We start from the raw sequence: 23,854 nt of genomic DNA, 5'->3' as shown, positions 1-23,854 counted from the left end.
CACCATCAGAAGACTTTTATTCAGTGCCCATATGTTTAAGCTGTCAGACAGCTGTCTAAGTAGACAAACATGAGAGTCCTGCGGCCTCCACTCCCCGGCGTCAGAGGAAGCATTAAAACACCTGCTTCCTTTACTGTGACTTCATTACACATAGCCGCTGGAAAATCATCTGCTTGCCCAACATCTTAAACACTCAGGATTATGACTCGCAGTTCCCTCAGGTTCTCTAGGGTATTACGGGTATATATACTTCATTTACTGACTCCTAATGCTCTGCCTGTGTAAGTGCCAGTCTTTACTGACACGCAGCTATTATATCCATGGGGCAGGAGTATCAGGATATAAGCCCTGCTTAGACTTAGTGGATGACCTGGCACCTAAAATTTGGGACTCCTCACCCCAATATTATGTTAGGGAATAAGCATTGCTACTAACGCTTGTTCCCCGATCAGCCCTTCAAAATTGGCCTTAAATGGGGTTGTCTCAACGTCTATAATTGTCTACATTTCTTTTAAAAACAAGCAGCTGTACAGTTTTAATATTATTAAAAATCATCTCTATTCACAAGATCAGAGGCATTTTTCTTTATTAAAGACCTTATTAAAGAATAAAGCCTCCTATAAAACGTAAAGAAAAACATCGACCAGTTATATCCTTGTTGAGACAACTAGCAAGTGACATATCTAAAGGAAGTGGATCGCCTCCCAAGGGCCGTGGGGTACTCAAGACCGAGTCCGAGGTTCACAGGGGGATGTCACGGTGGCTGACCCGGTCCGTGGCCCTGGGATGTCCGTATAAAAGGGAAAGGTCCTTAAAGGGATAAAGTTTATGTTCGTGACGCCACCTGTGGTATTCGTTCAGGGTGACCGACGCTGCTTTAAGGGGTCCACTGGGGTGATGTTATGGCAGCTAGATGGTATACCTTTCCACAGGTGAAGTTTGTCCCCAGGGCTTCCCGGTGTGTAGATGGTGGTATGGTGAGAGGCGCAGAGAATAACGAGGGCACAAGGTTGCAGTCTCTTTACCTTTACTGAAGACTTCGGCATCCACAGTCCAGGGCACCAGATCACAGGGCAGGCGGAGTCCGACCGGTTTGGAGGCAAGTCCAGAGTTCCCTTGTCCAGGTGGAAATCAGTAGCCTTCCCTTGCGCTGCACTGCAGTGGTGTAGTCCCTTACTGCCTATGGCTTCACATAAGTGTCTCACAGATGTGCTTTCTCTGTCCCCCATTTAGGATAGGACAAAACCTGTATGACTGGTGACTTGAGCCTGTTTATAGGGTCTCTTAGATAACCCAGCTCTGTAGGTGTCACCGTGCCTCCTGGGTGTAGGTGCGGACAGGTAACCTGAAATTAGCTGTCCTGCCGGTCTCTGAAATAAGGCGTAGAGGTCCTTACTCCCTCGGTGGTCCGGCTACCGGGATTCTGCGCCTCAGAAGGAGACAGCTTGAGCAGGGCTGGTCCCCTTCTGGTATCCTCTCCTTTGCTTCGACTTCCTTCTCGCTGCAATATAATTCTGTCTTTCAATGTCTCTTTCTGGGAGCTCCAGCCCTGAGGGCATGCACAGCTCTGTTATCTTTCTGTCCTCCTCAGACTCCGGTCTGGAACTAACTGAGCTGAGCTCAGCCAGCAACCAACTTCTGTCTGGAACTCACTAACTTTCCCTACAGACTACCAGTTATATATATATGTGGGGAGTGACCTAATAAATAGGAGCAGAAGCTCCCCCTGGTGGCCTGGAGTGTGAATGTGTTGCATGTTTGTGATACCTGGATGCAGTTATTCTTTCTTGCCTCCAAACGTAGCATCACTCTCCCTGAGAGGAAAACAATACCACTACGACGACCAGGACCCTGGGGCGCCGCAGAAGTATGTATAAAAAAAAATAATTTAAAAGTACAAATGACAGAATGAGATTGGCAATTAGAAAATACCAACATAATAAATCAGAAGAAAGCAAAAAAACAAACAGTGGTAATACAATACATCTAGAATAAATCATCAATCTCAATGTAAGAGCGTGAAGAAAAGGGAAAAGAAGGGAGTAATGAGGAAGGAAGCACAAAAAAAAAAAAATGCTCCATGCCTGCTACTAAGTGCTACTTTAATCTGACCTTAAGGGTATTTTATTTATTCAACCATCTACTGAAGAGTGAGCCATCTTTAAAGGGGTTGTCCATTACTAGGACAACCCCTTCTCGATCTGAATGTTTGGCGGTGACAATACTTTTACTCACCTCCGATGCCGGCGCTGTTCCAGCTGTGTCGGCCCTCAATTTCCCAGGGCTCTCGTGCACCTTTGGATGTATTGAACATCAACAGGAAGCCAGGGCTGCAGCTGATCTCTGACGTCGATTTGTCCGAAGGCGGGGACAGTGACGCCAGCGCTGATTGGGTGATGGGTTCACATGTCATATCGCACGAGAGCCCCAGGACCGTGACTGCTGGAATTGTGTCGGCACCGGAAGTGAGTATAAGTGTTTTTAACTTATCGACACCAAACATTCAGATGGAGAAGGGGACGTCCTAGTAGTGGACAACCCTTTTAAATAAAACTAAACAATTCTCATCAAATAAGTTGGATCGCCCCCAGGCGCAGGGCAATGGGGTACTCGGCACCGGGTCCCTCGGTCTCGGTTCTGAGGAATGTCACGGTGGCTCGACCCGGTCCGTGGCCCTGCTGAGGGGCGCCCAATTAAAGGTGTAAGTTTGTACTGTGTTCGTGACGCCACCTGTGGTATTCGGTCAGGGTGACTGACGCTGCTGGGGTCCGCTGGGGTGATGGAATGGCAGCTAGATGGTATACCTTCCCACAGGTGAAGTATGTCCCCAGGGCTTCCCAAAGTGTGTGGAGGATGATGGTGGTCGTTGTAAGGCGCGATGAATAACGAGGACACAAAGGTTGCAGTCTCTTTACCTTTTACTGAAGACTTCAGCGTCCACAGTCCAGAGTACCGCTCACAGGGCTGGCTGAGTCCGGCCGGTCCGAAGGCACATCCAGAGTTCCCTTAGCCAGGAGGAAATCAGTAGCCTTCCTACTAGCGCCTGTGTGTTGTAATACCTCCCTGCTGAGCACAACGGGAAAGTCCTCACAACCTTCGTAGATATTTCTGATGTTCTCTCTCTCTGTCCCCCAGATGACATGGATAGGACAACCCGTATGACGGGGTAGGCCTGGAGTTCATTTATAGGGACCCTAGAGACGCCCCTCTCCCACAATTGCCTCCGTGTCTTCTTAGGTATTTAGGTTGGGCAGCCAACTTGGAACTGACTGTCCTGCCGTTGTTTGGAGTAATGCGTAGAGTCAGTACTCCCTCGGTGTTCCGGCCACCGGCTACGTGCCTCGGAAGGAGGCTGCCTACCTCAGGGCAGGACTACTCCCGGTGTTATCTCCTTGTGCTGTGACTTTGGCTCTCACTCTCCACAATATACTTTGCTTCGTGTCCTTTCTTAGGATGCTGCCGCAATGAAGTGCAGGCGCAGCTCCGTAACGTTCTATCTCTTGCTAGACCTCTGTCAGGATCCCACCCCTGACAGGACCTCTCTGGGTCAAACCCAGGCTGCTTCGCCCTCGATGTTGTCTCGTCGAAGCCCAGTCTGCTTCTTTCTGACTCACTTCCTATCCAACCCACCAGTTTTACCCGTGTGTGAGGAGTGCCCTAGTAGATAGAAGCTTTGCTCCCCCTGGTGGACTGGAGTGTAAAGTGTAGTGTGTGACTGTGATACCTGGCAAGGTGAACTCCTTTAGTACCATCAGACGTAACATCACTCCCCCTTGTGGAAGAGCGACATTACTGCAACAACCAGGACTCTGGGGCACTGCACAAGCTCTACATGATCCCCTGCTATTAACGTGTTAATCTGGTAAAGGTGTTCAATTCAACCACTCCCTCCATAAAGGAGAGTGGAACAGTGGTTTTCCAATGACACAGGGTGAAGGTGCGTGCAGCAGTCAGAGAATGCCTTAAAAAGTCCTTCTTAATGGGATGGTATTTTTTATTCTATTGTTTAATGCACGCTGACTTTAGTGCCCCTGAAGTCTTCTGACGCTACATCAGAGATTGCGTAGTTTGGAGCATTGGGGCAACCATGCCGCCAGTCCGAACTGTCAACCTTCAATGGTGCAGCACCCCATGGCATTCAGAAAGAGGAATAGCGGTGCACTACTCAAGATGGAACTGTAAAACAATCTTTAAGGGATAATTGCCTCTGGGAGGCTCCAGGGAAATAAAAAGGAGAGATTTCTCAGACTCCTTGAAGAGTGTGCTAATAAACGAGACCCTGCCTATTACAGTTTTCAGCAGAATCATTCAGAATGAACTGTTTCAGCTGGGACATGCAGCAACCATTTATCATCACAACATGGGGAAATCGGATACATGAAGAAAGCTGTGACACAGGCACAAAGCAAAGCGATAAAACAGTATGGTAGAAAGAGGAACTGCTGTCCACTTATGATTGTCCCCTACTATCAGCTGTTGTATCCGCAACTATGCCAAAGAATGTCCAGTAATAAGTGATTTGAGAGACTTTGAGTCCTAGAGGATGAAGACCAAGATGTGGAGAAGGTGGGGAATGGCAAAAGAATAGGAAATTGGGAAGGGGCAAACACCTTTTCACACAACTATATGCACATACACACGTGTATGTAGTCAAAACTAGCCAGATTCACCTGGCTAGCTTTGACTAAGAACCAGGAGATGAGCTGACATTGTGTCAGTCTGCTGAATATTGAGCAGAGTGGGGTGTGTTGAAGCTGGTGCGTGACCAGACAAAATATGAGTTGTAGCTGGAAGAGAATCCAGCCAGAATTTCTCTCTGAATGGAGACTGCACCGGTCAGCTGGGTAAGCTGAGCAGTCTGTGTGTTGGAGCTGCAGAGTAACCTGTGGAAGCTGCAGCCTGTTCAGTGTGAACTGTGCATAGAGTTGAACACTTCTGTTTGGAGCTGGAAGCTGCTGGAGCTCAGGCTGAAGGTGATACCGAGACTAGTAGGACTGTATTTGCTGAATGAACTGTTTATTGGCTCTTATACATTGCCTGTGTGAACGCTACCTAATGCCTACCTGGGAGAGTGAATCCCTACAATATGTGAGTCATGTAGCAGCTATCTGTGGCCACGTTCTTGATCCTTCTTCGTAAGCGCTGTGTGTTTCTCCAACTACACTAGGAAATTCCTAATGCATCACACGAGTATATTACTGGGATATATAAAAAGAAAGAGCCTTTTATAAAAGTGTGGAGTCCGCGCAGGAAAGAGGCTCCATACAACCCAAATCTCCTGGAGTTATGGAAGAAAGTGCTGTAGTAATTACTTTATTATTAGGAAACAGTCTTGTTGGGAACAGTAAGACAAGAGCTACACATTTTACTACTCGAACACCGACATTTCTTTTGATCCAAAACTTGGACAACCCCAAGTATTTCAGGAATACTCGTCAATGACCTGGCTACAGGATAAGCATGACGGATGGGTGCCTGACACTAAAGAACACAGTAATCAGCAGAACAAAGCGTCTCCACAACACCGTTGGCCATACACATTAGATGTGACTGTGCCCGGCACTGCAAGGTGACTGGGATAGGCTAACAAAGTGGAGATCCCCTTGAAGGAGGGGTCATACATTTTAATAAGTGGAGGTAGTCCGTAGTTCATTTTAAGTGATAGTTATTGAGCCAGGGTCTGGACTCATGTGATCTGTAAGGCTCGTTTCACATTTGGGGTTGTGTCCGCAGCGTTTGTACCGCATATATCTGCATGCGTTTTGTATTCCTATATTTAACATTAGGGACGCATGCATTTTTGCTTTTTCGCGTTTGCCGCGTTTGACGACGCATGCGTCGTTTCGTCGTTTGCGGCTTGGCGCGGAAATGTAACATATAGTAATTTTTAGAGGCGTCAATTTGCTGCCTGGAAACGCATGCGGCCGATTGCGCAAGGATTGCGACAAAAAAACGCATTGCTGTCTATATAAACGCATGCGTTTACAAGCACATGCGTTTGGTTGCGTTCATGAACGCATGCGTTCCACAAGAGAAAAACATGTCTAGACACTGATAAGCCACCCCCCACATACAAGGTGATAAAGGGAGGGTGTGGACAGTTGCAGGTCACTTCTCAGCAGACAGCCAAGCAGAGCAGACAGACCACAGCACCTTGGAGAAAACAAGCCTCTGAACAATGTGAGTATATCCTAGCCAATGCCTTTATTTTCTATTTTCTTTCTCTACATGTCCTAATTTCTGCCATTTCTTTCTTTCTACATGCATCAGAATGTCTTCTTCGGATTCTTTCCATGAGGAGTTTCTTCCTGGGCCGTCTGAAGTCAAGCATGTCAGTGAGGTGAGTACTTGCCTCGTCAGATTGGTAAGTATTCACTGTCACATCTACACATGTGACAATTTGAATTTTTCTTTTTTTTAGAGCTCTTCTTCTACTACGGCAGAGACAGAGCAGGAGCAGCGGAGTCAAGGTCCGGTGGAAAGATGGCAGCGGGTACATATACAAGGCTGACTGTTATCTTGAATCTTCCTTTCTTTCCATTCGTAGTTCTTAACTTTTTTCTTCTGGAATCCTTTTGTATGTTGACTTTCCTATTCATGCCATTTCTCAGCATCTTTTTTCTTTCTTTTCCTTATGTTAATTGAGCAAACTTTAATGACTTTATTTAATTTTTAGGTTTCACAACGGGAGGATGATCTTATTGAGAATGACCTCCTCATCTCGCTGGTCCAGGAACGAGTCCCGTTGCTGGGATCCACTGCACTCAAACAACGTCACGATCCGGCGCTTATGGAATGAGGTGGCCAAAGAGATGTGGGATGGCTGGGACAACGCCCCGACACGGGTCCGAAATGCATTTGGTAAGTATTGCACTGCAGTGTGAAGCAGCAGAGACCTTGGCCGTGCTCACTCGACTGTGTGTGATGAAAGAAACTCTCAGGAGTTTCTGTCATCACACACAGTTGTGTGAGCACGGCCCAAAAGTGCTTTTTCTGACCACAATTTTTTTTTAACAATGGCCAAAGTCAAAACATGTTGGCGTTCGATGAAGGACCGCTTCAACAAGGACCTGCGTCAAGAGAGCCGTGTTCCCAGTGGTTCAGGAGCAAGGATCAGAAGATACAAATACCATCGAGTTCTGGCATTTTTAAGACTGGTCCTTGCCCAGAGAACGTAAGTATCACGTGCATTAGGTTGTATTATATTGCCATAATCTGTATTTTTATATTCCACAGGATTTTGCATCTGGTTAATATTTGGTATTAATTTTCTTTTTCCTTTTTTCACAGCACATACAGCACTACTGTTGGCCCAGGTTCTGGAGCGGTCCTTCATCCGACAGCCACGGACCCGTCCCAGCCATCCAGCAGCGCAGCAGCAAGTGGGCCTTCCACACTAACTGGAGACCAGGGAGCTGGTCCATCAGGTCTTCCCCTTTCGCAGTCCTCTTCCACTGCCCCTTTTTTTGGGGGCTCCTCCCGGCAGCGGCAGAGGGCTTCGGACAGGTCACTCATGCCCGAGTTTTTGCACTTGAGCTCGGTTTTACATGAAGCAATCAAGGCTTTGGGTGACCGAATGGATGTTTCACATAGCCTCTTGAATGCACGTATCCAGGAGGTCAGCAAAAGCCTTGACCAAGTGAAAGCCGACCTCCAGAGGCCAGCACATCATTTTTTTAACCAAATTGAGCAGGGCATGTCGGAACACCTTACTCCTGATCTCCAGCTGAGTGTCATGCAGGCTTGCAATGCTGCTTACGTGCAGGCTATGCAGCAGAGTCGGTATTTCCAGCAGACAGTGGCGGCATATCCACCTGTGCCTTCGCTGTCACGATTGACCTCAATGCCGACCTCTGCTGCATACCACTGCACGGCCACCTCAATTCCTTCCACAGCCGGACACCTTTACAGCACCACCACCATGCCGAGTGCAGTTGGACATCCCACCGCCACCACCATGACAACCGCTGCTCCTGCTTGGACCTCCTCCACTGACACCACGGTGCAGCAGAACCCTGGCATGGCCTTCCGTACTGCCACCACCACGATGCAGCAGGACCCTGGCATGGCCTTCCGTACCGCCACCACCACGATGCAGCAGGACCCTGGCATGGCCTTCCGTACCGCCACCACCACGATGCAGCAGGACCCTGGCATGGCCTTCCGCTCTACAAGCGCTATGGACTCTGGCATGGCCTTCCGCTCTACGAGCGCTATGGACTCTGGCATGGCTGCACACTCTACGAGCACTATGGACTCTGGCATGGCTGCATGCTCTACGAGCACTATGGACTCTGGCATGGCTGCGCACTCTACGAGCACAATGGACTCTTACACAGTGCAGCCGGACCCTGAAAGGTCACCCACCACCACGCCACGCCATATGAGCCCACCAAGACCTCCCACAACCAGGCAAACCAAAAAAAACACACACAAAAAAAAAACAGAGGACTCTTAGCATTCCTCCCCCTTCACCTCCCAATGTGTCTGTAATGTTAGGTTTGTCTCACCCTTCCAGTGCGTCTCAAGCCTCTCATCTGTCAAGCCCCATCCCCGAACTACCAGACCCCAGTAGTTTCATTGCCCCTTCTCCTGCCACCTCTGCGTCGTCCACGGTTAGCCAGGCCTCAGTGCTTCACACTCCACGTTTACATCACTCTACCCCAAGCCTGCGCAGTTAAATAAAGTTTTTTGGTTGTAAAAAAATAAATACAATTTGATTTGCCCAAATTAGGTTTGGTTTATTGTATCTATCGACGCCGGCAACACACACCGTGCGCCAACTAAGAAACTTCGCCACACACTTAACTTTTTGGGCCACATCATATCTCCAGTAGTTATAAAAAAAGACTGCAGCTTTGTGTGTCTTTAGTATACAGATATGAGGTGGGCCCAAAAATATTAGATGTATTATCTCCATAATCTCTTCTTTCTGCTTAGTCTGTGACTAGTGTGGCAGTCTGAAGAGAAAATGGCGGAAATACAGTGCAGACCTCTACTGAACAGGTCAGGTGTCAAAAAACCCATTAGTTGGAACACCTGACCTGGTGAGTATAGAACTGCCTTGTATAACCACCATTTTCTCTTCTTTGTACATAATCTATTACGGTACACACAAATTGAAGGGATGGTCACACACTGCATATCTATGCTCACCTGCACAGGTGTCAGAAGTAGTGAATTCATGAAGCTTATATGTGCATCATGAATTCATTATTTCTGACACCTGACTTGATGAGTATAGATCTCTTTAGTGTGACAGTCATTGTCTCTTCAGTCTGTGTCCAATGGATAAAGCAGAACAGAATCGGGACGCAATGACGTCAACAAGCTTACCAATAAAGCAACATGGCTGCCATAACACTAGCAGTATGTGGCCAGTGTTTTATATCAGTATTTGTAAGCCAAAACAAGGAGTGGAACAATTAGAAGTAAATTCTGATATTAATATAATAACGATCACCTCTGCCTCTATCACCCACTCCTGGTTTTGGATTACAAATACTGATATTAAATACAGACCAAATACTGCTAGTTTTAGGACAGCCTTGGTTTGTAGAGGAAATACATAGGAGACACGGTCAACACAACCAAAAATAAAGTTTATTAATGAGAAATATTATTATCATTGCAGAAAATTACTGGTACAGATCGATTTATGGCTGATGCAAGAATGCGCCATTTAGCGACCAGAATGCCAAAGGTACACTCTACTGTTCTTCGGGCCCTGGTCAGTCTGTAGTTAAAGATCCTTCTAGTGTGGTTCAAGTCCCGACTGGAACAGGGCTTCAGTAGGTTTTCACACATCTGAAAGGCCTCATCCCCAACCATAACAAATGGCATATGTGGTCCTGGAGTGTTGGGGAGAGGTTGTGGCGGTGGAAAATTGAAATTTTTGCCATACACACGGCGGCCCATATCCGAGTTCTTGAAAGTCTGGGAATCGTTGCCACGGCCAAAAGCTCCAATGTCCACGGCGATGAAGCGACAGTTCGCATCGGCTATTGCCATGAGCACAACAGAAAAATATTTTTTGTAGTTGAAATACTCCGATCCTGTTCTGGCAGGTTTGATAATGTGGATGTGCTTTCCATCCACCGCTCCTAAACAGTTGGGGAAATCACACACACTCCAGAATTTTTCCGCAATTTCAAGCCACATGTCCAAGGTGGGTAGGGGTATAAACTCATCCCGGAGAACATTCCACAAAGCCCGGCAGGTGTCCGCAACTATTCCGGACAGTCTGGATATTCCAAGCCGGTATTGGAAGTGGAGGGATGATAAACTCTCTCCGGTTGCCAGAAATCTGTAAGAAAAACAAACCCCCCAAAAATTACAATCTATTCTATTTATGGTGTGATTACGCTAAAGAAAGAAAGGAAAATACCAAAAACATACATGTCAGAAAACACAAAATTTGGACTGTCATTGGTTTTCATTTGGAATGTACCGTAATGTAACCAGCAGACGTTCCTCCGGTGGAATCGCTGTACGGAGCTGGGTGTCCTGTCTCCGTATGGCTCCTTGGACACGAGCACGCAAATCCCGGAACGAGTCTTGCGACATCCTTGTATATTCATGGAATTTCTCCGGGTTGGTATTAAGCTCGGCATACAGCGTGTGATAGGCTCCACGGCTCTCACGTAGTTCGATAATGGGGTGTCTCCAAAAACGCCTACGTTGTCTCCTTCTCCATCTTTCGCGATGTCTATCTTGCTCCCAAGCAAACGCACAGGCAAGAAACAGCTTGATGCTTAAATCCAGGTTGAGTAAAAGCTCTCCATGCAAAGATCCATTATGACACAGCATACAGGAGCAAATTCTGAACATTTCAGCTGTTCAAGGGTCTATATATAGAGATTCCATAATACACGCCCTCTGTAGTCCCATTGGCGGTGTCTGGTTGTCTAGATTTTTCTCTTGTGAAATTTCACATCATGCGCACCAAAAACGCAAACGCAGGAAAAAACGCATATAAACGCGTACAAATGCGGCTTTTCTTTAACCGCATGCGTCTAAAAAATGCTGCGTTTGTACGCGTTTATATGCATTTTTTCCACCACTTGCAGATGCGTTTTAAAAGCTGCGGATTTAAACGCAAATGTGAAACTAGCCTAAAGGTACCGTCACACTAAACGATATCGCTAGCGATCCGTGACGTTGCAGCGTCCTGGCTAGCGATATCGTTTAGTTTGACACGCAGCAGCGATCAGGATCCTGCTGTGATGTCGCTGGTCGCTGAATAAAGTTCAGAACTTTATTTGGTCGTCCGATCGCCGTGTATCGTTGTGTTTGACAGCAAAAGCAACGATACCAGCGATATTTTACACTGGTAACCAGGGTAAACATCGGGTTACTAAGCGCAGGGCCGCGCTTAGTAACCCGATGTTTACCCTGGTTACCAGCGTAAAATGTAAAAAAAAAAAAACAGTACATACTCACATGCGTCCCCCGGCGTCCGCTTCCCACACTGACTGAGCGCCGCAAAGTGAAAGTGAAACCACAGCACAGCGGTGACGTCACCGCTGTGCCCTGCTACTGCCGGCGCTCAGTCATTGCAGGAAGCGGACGCCGGGGGACGCATGTAAGTATGTACTGTTTGTTTTTTTTACATTTTACTCTGGTAACCAGGGTAAACATCGGGTTACTAAGCGCGGCCCTGCGCTTAGCAACCCGATGTTTACCCTGGTTACCCGGGGACTTCGGCATCGTTGGTCGCTGGAGAGCGGTCTGTGTGACAGCTCTCCAGCGATCAAACAGCGACGCTGCAGCGATCGGCATTGTTGTCGCTATCGCTGCAGCGTCGCTTAGTGTGACGGTACCTTAACTGGGAAAGTTTTGGGATTTGCCTAAATTGCATAAAATATGACTTCCTGTTGGTACAACATTTTGCAAGCACCCACATATGACCTGTCCATCAAAATCCGCTCTTCACATTAAATATGGCCCCTTCTGGCTCATCCTTTTCTTGTATATCATAAGTTTACATCACAGTTCTTTATTGAAACGTTAGGTGTGTACCATATACAAACAGTGCAAAACATGTTATTTGCATATTTATTGGGGTATCTTTGACTTTTCAAAGACACCCCAATAAAATATAAAAAGAGTTACCTACTTTTTTAGAAGGGACCTCAAATTATAAGTTTCCATCTACAGGGATTAGCTTTAATTTGTGGAGGGAACTGATCAGAAAGTATTACATTTTCCTGCAGTGCCTCCGCAGGGGAAATGAAGTACTACGCAACTGAATGCTGTCAATGCAATGTGCAGATTAGTTGGATCCTCCAGAGAGACGTCCACTTTTTTCACCCAGCTTACTAGACTTATGACAGGTTAGGAGACGCTAGTCCGTTCCCTAGGTTTGTGTGCAGGGGACGTTGACACAGTGGAAACTTAAATCATTGGGACTTTTATACCTTTTCCCAGCAGTGAGGACCACAAGGTAAACATCTTGTCCACCTCACATTCCTGAAATGATTCTCCTAGGTTGAGAAACTGCAAAAATCTTTGCAAGAGATATTATATTATCAGAATGCAAGTCCGTGTCGTATGTGCATACAAGATGGAAAGAATAAAAACAGCAGTGATGTGTACGCCATCAAGATTCATGCTGAGATGCTTACGAAAAAAAAATATTTCTGCACTGATGTCATCACTTTAATCAAAGCCGATCATAAATTCTTTCCTGGTTCGTGAGTTAGGCTGTATTCATCATAAACATACATATATAATAGGAGGAAAAGCAAAAGTCAGACCCCCAACATTGTGCTGAAATAAATTGTATACATCATACCTCCCCCCATCCTGTGAGAACCATGTGCCACGTTTCTCTAAGGGGTAGTGGGTTCCACCTCTCGTGCATGTCAACTCCGGGTTGAGGTCTTGTGTCTCAAAAACCCCCCAAAGCTATTGCAAGGGCTGATCCTGTAGTATAAATGCCCATGTAATTCTTTCCCAGACTTCAAAAACTCTTGAGAAAGACAGTTATGCCAAAATAAAAGACAGAGCCCTAGTTTAGGGAAGTTTGGTGAGCGCTGTTCTGACTATGGTCAGAAGTCCAGGAGGTTGGACCTAGTTGACAGGTCATAGGAGTAACCCGCAGTTTGCATTGGATGACCCCTTTAAACTCAACAAGTTGCAGGGATTTTAGCAGTGTAGACTACAAGCCATGAGTGTTTAGGTTGCCCAATAGCTAGTTGGTATACAACACACTGCCTCTCTGTGCTCCACAGGACTGATGTCCATCCCCCCTCTCAGGCTATGAGATGACTAGAAGGAAAAAGCATATGTATTAAAGATGCACAAAAGAAATGTGAAAGTACAAGAAATGCTGTTATGTTATATTTGTTTCTGAAGGCACGGCACCTTTAAATTATGTACCTGTGTTCATTGCATGAACGGCACCTTTAAGGCAGTACTATATTTGTAGTGCTGGGGACACAAGTCGGCTGGGTCAGAGGAGACACACGGAGACACTGCAGTATTGTGCGTTGTGGTGAGGCCATGATATATATGGAGGCAGCTTAGCGAGCTTTATGGGCGAACGGATAGATAGCAATACTGTCAGAGAAGGAGTACATTGTGCGGGAGGATCTGTGAATGTGGATCTTGCTGAGACACTCCCATGGCCCTGGGTACTGCAAGTAGTTGTAGATCACTCTCAGCTTAAAGTCAGTAACATGGCAGCTTCAAGCTTTAAAATTCTGTTCTAACCAGTGACGGAGGCAGTCTGCTAGACTATGTTATGAACTGTGCAAAGAAACTGTTGACGCATAAACACCAAACTCTGTGCCACATCTATAATGTGTATCTGTGAAACTGTGTGCCACATCAATAACTACTGACAGTCAACTCTAATATCTAACCACAAGCTTTGTGCCTCAACTGTTATATGTGACTATTCTGTAACCACCAAGCTGTGTGCCTCAACTCTGATGTTACTGCAAGCTTTGTGCCTCAACTCTTATGCATGTCTACTCTATAACCACTAAGCTGTGCGCCTCAACTCTAATGTAACCACAAGCTCTGTGCCTTAACTCTTATATGTGACAACTCTGTAACCACCAAGCTCTGTGCCTCAACTCTGATGTAACTGCAATCTTTGTGCCTCAACTCTGATGTAACCACAAGCTGTGTGCCTCAACTCTTGTGTGACTACTCTATAACCACCAAAATGTGTGCCTCAACTCTGATGCAACCACAAGCTTTGTGCCTCAACTCTTATATGTGACAACTCTGTAACCACCAAGCTCTGTGCCTCAACTCTGAGGTAACTGCAATCTTTGTGCCTCAACTCTGATGTAACTACAAGCTTTGTGCCTCAACTCTTATGTGTGACTCTATAACCACTAGGCTGTGTGCCTCAACTCTGATGTAACCACAAGCTTTGTGCCTCAACTCTTATGTGTGACTATTCTGTAACTAACAAGCTGTGTTCCTCAACTCTGATGTAACCACAAGTTTTGTGCCTCAACTCTGATGTAACCACAAGCTTTGTGTCTCAACTCTTTTGTGTGACTACTCTGTAACCACCAAGCTCGATGCCTCAAGACTGGGAATTTGACAAGGTTGCATCCTCTTATTTGCCTAAAATATATTTTGTAACTGTTAAGCAGTCTACTGCAACTCTGATTTGTAACCTCTAAGCTCTGTGCCACAACTCTTTATAAAAAACTTCCAAATTCTCTATCTCAACCCTGATGTGTAACTACCAAGCTCTGTACCAAAATTCAATTCTGATATGAAACTGACAAGTTGTGTGCCACAACTCAGATATGTACCTGAAAGCTTTGTGCCTTAAATTTATGTGCAACTATTGTGTAACTGCCAAACTCTGTGTCTCAATAAAGGGTCTATTAGTCAAGGATGTGTCCTCCTACTTGCCTCATCTCTAATTTGTAACTGTCAAGCTGTGTGCCACAACTATGATGTCTAGTTCTTTGCCTCAACTCTTATGTAAAAGATCTGTGCCTCAATACTTTATGCATTTGCCAAGATTGAGAGACTGAAACCTTTACTTAAGTTGACTCCAACTGGCTTAACATCTCTCCTACTTGAACATTGCTGAACTAAAGCGCCATTCCCAAAACAGGTAATAAATTTAGGGTCATAGGCCACGCAACCAAAACTCACTTTCTTACATGCTTAGGTGCATGGCTATAGGAACTTCAAAAACAGTAATCGTTGCCAAGGCCGTAGTGCATGAAAAGACCCCAAATCTCCTTTGCCACACAGGAAGACACCACTATGAGGTTGATAATAGTGTCCAAGAGCCTAAAACTACATCTATAGGGATGTGGTAAGGGACAGTAACAACAGCATATCCTTTTCTCATTGGAACTTACAAGATCATTGGTGTGAATTTATACATCTTTTGAAGCAGTTTTCTTTTTTTTTTTGTCCTTTCTTACCTCGGTCTTGGCTGCTCGGATCTGACGCTTGAATCTCTATTTGCACAAAAAAAAGCAAATTTGTGTAAAACTTCCTGTGAATAATACTACCTTTACATTAGCATTTCCAGGCTAATGACAATCCTTAATGCTGTTAATTCCGTGGGCACAGTGACAGTCGCTTTGTCTTATATTTGTCCTTACTTTTTGTCATAGTCCGTACCCATGCAAAACAATTATGAGCCAGAAACCCGTCTATTCCCGTAATTTATAACAAAGCCCCTTGGGGATGGCTCAGGAGTGGTCACCGGTAAACACAAGAAGGTTGCGATGCTTGGAAATGTGCCAGGAAATAATTTGCAATACTCAAGAGATAGAGAAGTAAGAATCTCTGGTTACAAACTCTTCCACTGATAAAGCCGCATAAATCATTGAGAAAAGCAGGAATTTTAAATTTACTGTTTACACATATTTTAACTAACCCAAAGTTTAAGACTTTTACTATGGCCTGAAGACGAATATTGTAAATTTAATTAGATTGTCTAACTATAACAACATAATTTATTTTAATTAAATGCATGTATTTGGGGCTAAAAATCATTTTTGCAATTGGGTTTCATTAAATATTTTGCATTGTTTGGCTTTTACAGTCGCTTTGTTTTCCTGCACTTTGAACTTCCATGTGATCATAAATCAGCTAAAATGAGCTTAAAAAAAGACAGACGAGAGCTAAAAACTCTTGCCAGATGTCAGAATGAACTCACTTTTGGATCATCAGTTAACTCATTATGTAGCCTGGACTAGACAGTGCAATACAGAGATTATAGAAGGCAAACAGTGCAACATTTTTCATGAAACCCACGTGCAAAAATGATTTTTAGCCCAAATTACATACATTTCAGTAAAAAAGAAAAAGTGTTCCCAGAAGTTGACAACCCCTAACTTTGTATAACAGCCCATTGTATAGCATAAGTATATACAGGGGCATGTAAAAGTTTTGGCACCCCTGGTCACAATTACTGCTATTGTGAACAGTTAGGCTATGTGCCCATGTTGAGTAAAATTTCTGCAACATTTCTGTAGCTCTTGGCGGCAAAAATGGAGCTGAAAAATAGCGCATTTTTGCCTGCGTTACTGTCCTGCGTTTTTGATGAATTTGAGTGCAGTCAATGGTTAAAACTGCACAGAGAATTGACATGCTGCAGATTATTTTCTGTATCAAATCTGCACGTCAAAAATAAGCGACGTGTGCATGACACTTCAGGTTTGCTAGCATCCGGATGGCTACAGGGTTATGTAGAAAATCTGCAAGGAAAAAAACACACCAATACTGCAAAGTGTGCAGACAGCCTTTAGCAAGATGAAGATGAGATGACCTCTAAAAGGCCTAAAGGTAAAGATTACACATTTCTTTTGTATTTTAGGCTATATATATATATATATATATATATATATATATATATATATATATATATATATATATATATATATATATATATACACTCACCGGCCACTTTATTAGGTACACCATGCTAGTAACGGGTTGGACCCCTTTTGCCTTCAGAACTGCCTCAATTCTTCGAGGCATAGATTCAACAAGGTGCTGGAAGCATTCCTCAGAGATTTTGGTCCATATTGACATGATGGCATCACACAGTTGCCGCAGATTTGTCGGCTGCACATCCCAAAGATGCTCCATACAAGGCAGGATGGATCCATGCTTTCATGTTGTTTACGCCAAATTCTGACCCTACCATCCGAATGTCGCAGCAGAAATCGAGACTCATCAGACCAAGCAACGTTTTTCCAATCTTCTACTGTCCAATTTCGATGAGCTTGTGCAAATTGTAGCCTCAGTTTCCTGTTCTTAGCTGAAAGGAGTGGTACCCGGTGTGGTCTTCTGCTGCTGTAGCCCATCTGCCTCAAAGTTCGACGCACTGTGCGTTCAGAGATGCTCTTAGGCCTACCTTGGTTGTAACGGGTGGCGATTTGAGTCACTGTTGCCTTTCTATCAGCTCGAACCAGTCTGCCCATTCTCCTCTGACCTCTGGCATCAACAAGGCATTTCCGCCCACAGAACTGCCGCTCACTGGATTTTTTTTCTTTTTCGGGCCATTCTCTGTAAACCCTAGAGATGGTTGTGCGTGAAAATCCCAGTAGATCAGCAGTTTCTGAAATACTCAGACCAGCCCTTCTGGCACCAACAACCATGCCACGTTCAAAGGCACTCAAATCACCTTTCTTCCCCATACTGATGCTCGGTTTGAACTGCAGGAGATTGTCTTGACCATGTCTACATGCCTAAATGCACTGAGTTGCCGCCATGTGATTGGCTGATTAGAAATTAAGTGTTAACAAGAAGTTGGACAGGTGTACCTAATAAAGTGGCCAGTGAGTGTATATATATATATATATATATATATATATATTCATCTTTTACGTTTTAAAAGTTACAAAAAGGAAAATTGGCCGTTGCAAAAGTTTGGGCACCTTGCATGGTTAATACCTTGTAGCACCCCGTTTTGAAAGTATTACAGCTTGTAAACACTTTTTGTAGCCAGACAAGAGTCTTTCAGTTCATGTTTGTGGGATTTTCATCCATTCTTCCTTGGAAAATTCTTCCAGTTCTGTGAGATTCCTGGGTCGTCTTGCATCCTCTGCTATTTTGAGGTTCAGCCAAAGATTTTCAATGATGTTCAGATCAGGGGACTGAGAGGACCATTGTAAAACCTTGAGGTTGCACCTTTTGAGGTCATCTATTGTGGATTTTGACTTGTGTTTAGGATCATTATCCATTTGTAGAAGCCATCCTCTTTATCTACTGCAGCTTTTTTTTTATAGATGGTATTATGTTTGCATCAAGAATTTGTTGAAATTTCATAGAATCCTTTTTTCCCCTGTACCCATGAAATGTTCCATGTGTCATTGGCTGCAACACAACCCCAAAGCATAATCGATCCACCTCCATGCTTAATGGTTGTCGAGATGTTCTTTTCCTGAAATCCTGTGCCCTATTTCCTCCACACATACCTTTGATCATTCTGGCCAAAAAGTTCTACTTTATCTTCATCGGTCCACAGGACTTGTTTCCAAATGCAGCAGGCTTGTTTAGATTTCTTTTGCATACTTTTAGCACTGAATTTTATGGTGAAGACGGTGAAGACGCAGGAGAGGTTTTCTTCTGATGACTCCTCCATGAAGGCCATATTTGTGCAGGTGTCTCTGAACAGTAAAACAATGTACCAGAACTCCAGAGTCTGATAAATCTTTCTAAAGCTCTTTTGCATTCAAGCGGGGGTTCTGATTTGCGTCTCTAGCAATCCTACAAGCAGCTCTCACTGAAATCTTGCTTGTTCTTCCAGACCTTATCTTGACCTCCACTGTTCCTGTTACCTTCCATTTCTTAATTACATTTCAATCTAAGGAAAGGGCAACTTGAAAACGCTTTGCTATCTTCTTATAGTCTTCTCTTGCTTTGTGGGCCTCCACCATTTTCATTTTCAGAGTGCTAGACAGCTGTTTTTTGGGCACAAAGTTAGAGGAGGCTGGGTTTTTATAAAGCTGGGAAAGTTGCATCACCTGGCCTAACAATGAGGGTGAACAAATCATAACCCTAACAGACTAACTAAGGGCTGAAACCTTGGTCAGTTATCTGAGCACACAAATCTCAAAGGGTGCCCAAACTTTTGCATTGGCCCATTTCCCATATGACAATATTTTTTTTGTTTGGATAAAATACATAGGAAATGTGTCATCTTTAACTTTAGGCCTTTTGAAGATAATTTAATGTTCAACTTGGTTAATTGTTCACGGTAGCAGAAATTTTGACCAGGGGTGCGCAAACTTTTACATGCCACTGTAAAGTAGCATTCAGTGATTTACTTTTGGATGATGGTTCTCTGTCCAATGGTGTAACCTACATATTGCAGGGGATCCTAACACCAGTGGTCTACTGGAAATTATTTAGGGCTTGGGGAACCCCTCTAATATAAATTATTACTTGCCTAGTAGGACAGCTATTAAAAATCTCATTGTTGTGTACAGTTAACCAGGATATATACAATATATTTTCTAAAATTTTTAAAATTCTGATTCCACTTTCTTATAACTCTGTATTTAGCTGTTCCTCTGTCACTCCTCCTGGAAGTAAACTGATAGGATGGGATGTTACCAGATGGGGAAATGTACTTACACAGCCCTACCAGTGTTAACATTGACAGACTGTCTAGGGACACGTCCCTTTGACAAGGGGAAATGGAGCCATCCAGATGTCAATGTATCCATACATTTCCAGGAGGAAAAACATAGTAATGGCACTGCACAACGTTCTGAAGGGATTATTATAAGTATTTGCTAAAAAAAAAAAATTGTCAGGAGAGCAGACGGCTACTCGGAAATGAACTGAATGCAGTGAGCGCCATCTGTTGGCGTCTATTGGGAGCCAGAATTTTATTTTTTCCCTTGAGCATGTCTGTGGCTGTTTCTTCAGAGTGACTAGGTGGTGGGCAAACAGGCCTCCTAAGGGTCCTCCTCTACTTCTCTGCCTTGATGGCAGCCCTATGCCTCAAACACTTGATAAACCTCCCTCTGTGGTTACGGCTCATTTCTCTCCTCCTGTGTTGCGGCTACTTCTCTCCACCTGCATTTTCTCTCTTCTTTCTTTTGCTAACCTGCTTCTTGCCTTCTTCTACAGAGCCCCATTTTCAGGATCAGTGTGGGGTGGTCCCAGCTGTCGGACCTCCACCTATCATTACGTTCTCCCCTATGCTATGGATAACTTCTAAAGATGGGAGTAACCCTTCAATATATTTATATCAGTTTTTATTAAGGAGCTTGGGCAGTGCACCCCATAAAGTCTCAATGGGTACTGGGGCTTCCCTTGAAGCTGTAGGGATTCTTAAAGGCCATGATCCTTGGCAAAAAAGGATGCTAACCAGATCTCATCCAGATAACAGAACAGTCACCCCCAAAACTGGGACCCCATCAATCCAGAGAACAGTATCTAGAGACTGCCAACGATCTGCCACCAAAGAATAGGTGACAACTTTTTATATCGGGAGTAACCCTACAATGTACCAATGAAAAGACCTATGCTGCATCATATAACGCCCATGCCTTCTAGTACTGACAAGTGTAGTGGTTATTTTATATCTTTGGGTTCTATTTAAACTTTATTAAAATGGTATTCCACAATGGAAAATGACATTGTTGATTGGCTGCAACTTTAACCCTTTCATGCCATGCCCATTTTCCCATTTTTTTCCTCCCCTTCTTCCAAGAGCCATAACTTTTTTAGATTTTGTTCAATATAGCGGTATGTTGTCTTGTTTTTTTTGCAGGACGAGTTGTACTTTGGAATGACACCATTCATTTTATATCATATAGTGTACTGGAAAACGGGAAAAAAAATTCCAAGTGCGATCAAACTGCAAAAAAAGTGTTTTTTTTTTTTTTATTCACCATTTTCACTATATGGTAAAATTGACCTGACAGTATGATTCCCCAGGTCACTACGAGTACACAGATACCAAACATGAATACTTTATTTTTATTTAAGTGGAAAAAAAATCAGATATTTGTATGAAAAAAAAAAAGGGTTTTTTTGCGTCTGTCGTATTGTTTTTATGTTTTGGGACCTGGGGCTGGGTGAGGGCTTATTTTTGTTTTGTCCTGAGCTGATGTTTTTATTGGTACCATTTCGGGGTAGGTATGATGTTTTCATCACCTCTTTCTGCAGTGCTGCAGCATTCAACAAATGTAATTCTGCCGTTTCAATTTTTTTCTCGTTACGACATTTACTGATCTGATTCATTTATTTTATGATTTCTTAGATCGGACATTTCTCAATGCAGTGATACTTGTGGGTGTTTTTTTTTTTAATTGTTATATTTTCAATGGGTAACAAGCCTGGCGATTTAAACTTGTGTTTGATTTTTTTCATATTTTTAAAAAACTTTTTTTCACTTTACTGAATTTAATAGTCTCCTCAGGAGACTTAAAGCTGTGATCGTCCGATTGCCTGTGCTCATCATAGCTGTGCTATGTATAGTAAAAATCACAATCTTTAGGCTAAGTGCACACGTTGCGGATTTTGCTGCGGATTCGCAGCAGTTTTCCATGCGTTGTACAGTACCATGTAAACCTATGGAAAACGAAATCTGCAGTGCACATGCTTCGGAAAATACCACGCGGAAACACAGCAGTTTATTTTCCGCAGCATGTCAATTCTTTGTGCAGATTCCGCAGCGGTTTACACCTGCTCCTCAATAGGAATCCACTGGCGTAAAACCGCAGGTGGAATCTGCACAAAAACCGCCAGAAATCCACGGTAAATCCACAATGCGTTTTACCTTTGGATTATGCAAAAACAGTGCGGGAAAATCCGCACACGAATCCGCAACGTGTGCACATAGCCTTATATGAACGACGGCCACGTGCCAGCGTTCACAGGAAGATCGTAGTTACAGAACCCATCAGCGCATCGGGATCAGGCATTCGGGATCAGGCATTTGGGTTAAGGACACTGGCCGCACAGGAACCAGAGGACTTCACAACTGCACTGGTTGAACACCACGCTACCTAATGATTAAACTCGTGGCTTGGCACCTCCCTAAGGGAGAAGGAGTCTTTTATACAGGATGACTCCCGGCAATTAGCTGAGAGCCATCCAGCAGGTAAACACATTATGCTAAATGCCTCTCAGCAACAGGCTGAGGGCATTTAGCAATATGCGCGCACTGCCCCTTTAAGAATAGGGGAGCGGGTGCACAGTGTGTGTGCCACTGGAAGCTGCAGCACGCACCACAGCAGGAAGCAGGAGCACGATGGAAGACCATGCCATGGCACCCCTGCATGGAGAGGTAAGGGAACACTATGCAGGGGTGCCAGCCATAGTGCTACACACTCTACTAGGAAAAGGGTCCTCAATAGGGTGGCCTCATAATTGGAAAAATATTTTTTTAAATAAGGCATCTGCTTCAAAGATGGCCAAAAATAATGGTCAGCTGGGACCCCCGTCTGTTATCAGAACGGGGAACATTTACTCATTAGAATAGAGTGCACATGCTTGAGCGCCACTCCATTAATTCTCTATGAGGACTGCTGCAAAAAGCCGAGGGCAGCGCCCAGCAGTCCCATAGAACATGAACGGACCGGTTATGGAGCAGCTGCACTACCGCCCCATTCTGTCTATGAGTGCGGGTCCCAGAGATCTTTTCACTGTACAGCCTCTTTAAGATATTACACAGAAAGTCTATTATTATTAAAGAGTAACTAATCTTTTAAAGATTTTATTTCTCATAGCCCCTATTTATAAATGCTACTTGGTGAGGGTACAGGTTCTCAGACCCCCCCCCCCCCCCTTCCTCCATTAATCTCTAAACCTATCGGCAGAAGTACTCTGCAAACGGCAACTACTGACCCCACACCCCTCGAGCTGAAGGATAATCTGAACAGTTCTGCTCATTTATTTGAGTAATCACTGGAGGTCTCAGGATCCAGATCCCACTTATCATTTTTTACTAGAGGCTGTAACATATCAAAAGTTTAGCTAACTTTTAACACACTTTAATGGGGATCAATATTTTGCAAATCAAATACGTCATGAATTTTTCATATAACTTCTGAAATGTATTTTTGAAGCATAAGCCAAAAAGTGAGAAACACATCCCCCATGTAAAATGCTATTCCGAAAGTCAGTCATAATGTATTTTTTTCCAGCCAGCAGAAGTTATCTCACATATCTTTGTGGAAGTCAACACACTATGCCAAGGAGTGCCACGTTGACTTACCTCCTGGTAGGGACCTGCGAGTCTCTTCTGATCAGTGAAGGTCACATCCAGTAGGAACAGAAGCATCATCAGTAGAAAGTAGGTTCTTGATAAGTTCCCCATCGCTGACACTATAAAGTTGCTGGTGACACATCTAAGGAGCATCACTAGGAAGATGCTGCTCTTTGAATTTACTCCGTACGGATGGACTTTCCTTTGCACTTTTAAACCTCGAGCATTTTTTCTTTTGGGTGTTAAGTTCTATAAAAGATGCATTCATTCCTTTACAAGCCATGATTGTCCAGATGAGTTAGGCTCGGGACGCTTAATTGGAGACAGGCCAAGTTCTTCCAAACCTTCCCCCCTGCACTAAATGAAACCAAAATATTTTGAAGTTCAGCCCAGTTACTGAAGTGTGTCAATAGCTCTTTAAATGAAGCCGAATGCAGCTCCGCACATCAAAGTGGCAGCAAGAAGGTAGGCAGCTAAACGATATATTTACTTATTTACTGCTGGGTCAAATTTGACAACTGCCCTAGCTACCATTCAGGAGATTAGTGGTTACAACGTCTTCACAAGGTGACCCATCCAAACCACCATCAATTATAAATATCGTCTTCTGAAGTTTGTAAAACCTTTTTTTTAGTATTTTTAGACACATTTGTTCCTGTGGAAAATAAAGAAGTGCTGTTT

General features: G+C 44.2%; 2 protein-coding genes across 3 annotated transcripts in view; one reads left to right on the top strand and one right to left on the bottom strand.

The window, feature by feature from the left end:
* ITIH6 (inter-alpha-trypsin inhibitor heavy chain family member 6) overlaps positions 1-23,472 on the bottom strand; it is a 66,970-nt gene extending 43,498 nt beyond the window's left edge. Inside the window, exons 1-2 of one of the 2 annotated variants that reach the window (XM_077284543.1) lie at positions 23,183-23,472; positions 15,414-15,449 (exon numbers count right to left, since the gene is read on the bottom strand). In XM_077284543.1, the coding sequence (XP_077140658.1) occupies positions 15,414-15,449; positions 23,183-23,326 (180 nt within the window). In that variant the 5' untranslated portion in view covers positions 23,327-23,472. The remainder of the gene's footprint in view (positions 1-15,413; positions 15,450-23,182) is intronic. The other variant, XM_077284544.1, reaches the window with a different exon arrangement.
* On the top strand, positions 7,047-15,070 carry LOC143808931 (uncharacterized). Its single transcript, XM_077292108.1, has 3 exons — positions 7,047-7,174; positions 7,291-8,338; positions 14,966-15,070. The coding sequence occupies exons 1-3, from the start codon at positions 7,047-7,049 to the stop codon at positions 15,068-15,070; spliced, it is 1,281 nt and encodes a 426-aa protein (XP_077148223.1).
* Positions 23,473-23,854: the final 382 nt, after the last annotated feature.

Source organism: Ranitomeya variabilis, chromosome 2, assembly GCF_051348905.1.
Source record: "Ranitomeya variabilis isolate aRanVar5 chromosome 2, aRanVar5.hap1, whole genome shotgun sequence".
NCBI classification, from domain to species: Eukaryota; Metazoa; Chordata; class Amphibia; order Anura; family Dendrobatidae; genus Ranitomeya; species Ranitomeya variabilis.
The sequence above is the reverse complement of the archived record's forward strand: the minus strand, read 5'-3'. Positions and strand labels throughout refer to the sequence as shown.

What these genes read in the sequence shown, in the direction of transcription:
- LOC143808931 (XM_077292108.1), top strand. Translation starts at nt 7,047, where the DNA reads ATGAAGGACCGCTTCAACAAGGACCTGCGTCAAGAGAGCCGTGTTCCC. An exon ending in CTGGTCCTTGCCCAGAGAAC is followed by an intron (nt 7,175 to 7,290) that starts GTAAGTATCACG and finishes CTTTTTTCACAG; the next exon opens with CACATACAGCACTACTGTTG. An exon ending in GCACAATGGACTCTTACACA is followed by an intron (nt 8,339 to 14,965) that starts GTGCAGCCGGAC and finishes CTTATGTAAAAG; the next exon opens with ATCTGTGCCTCAATACTTTA.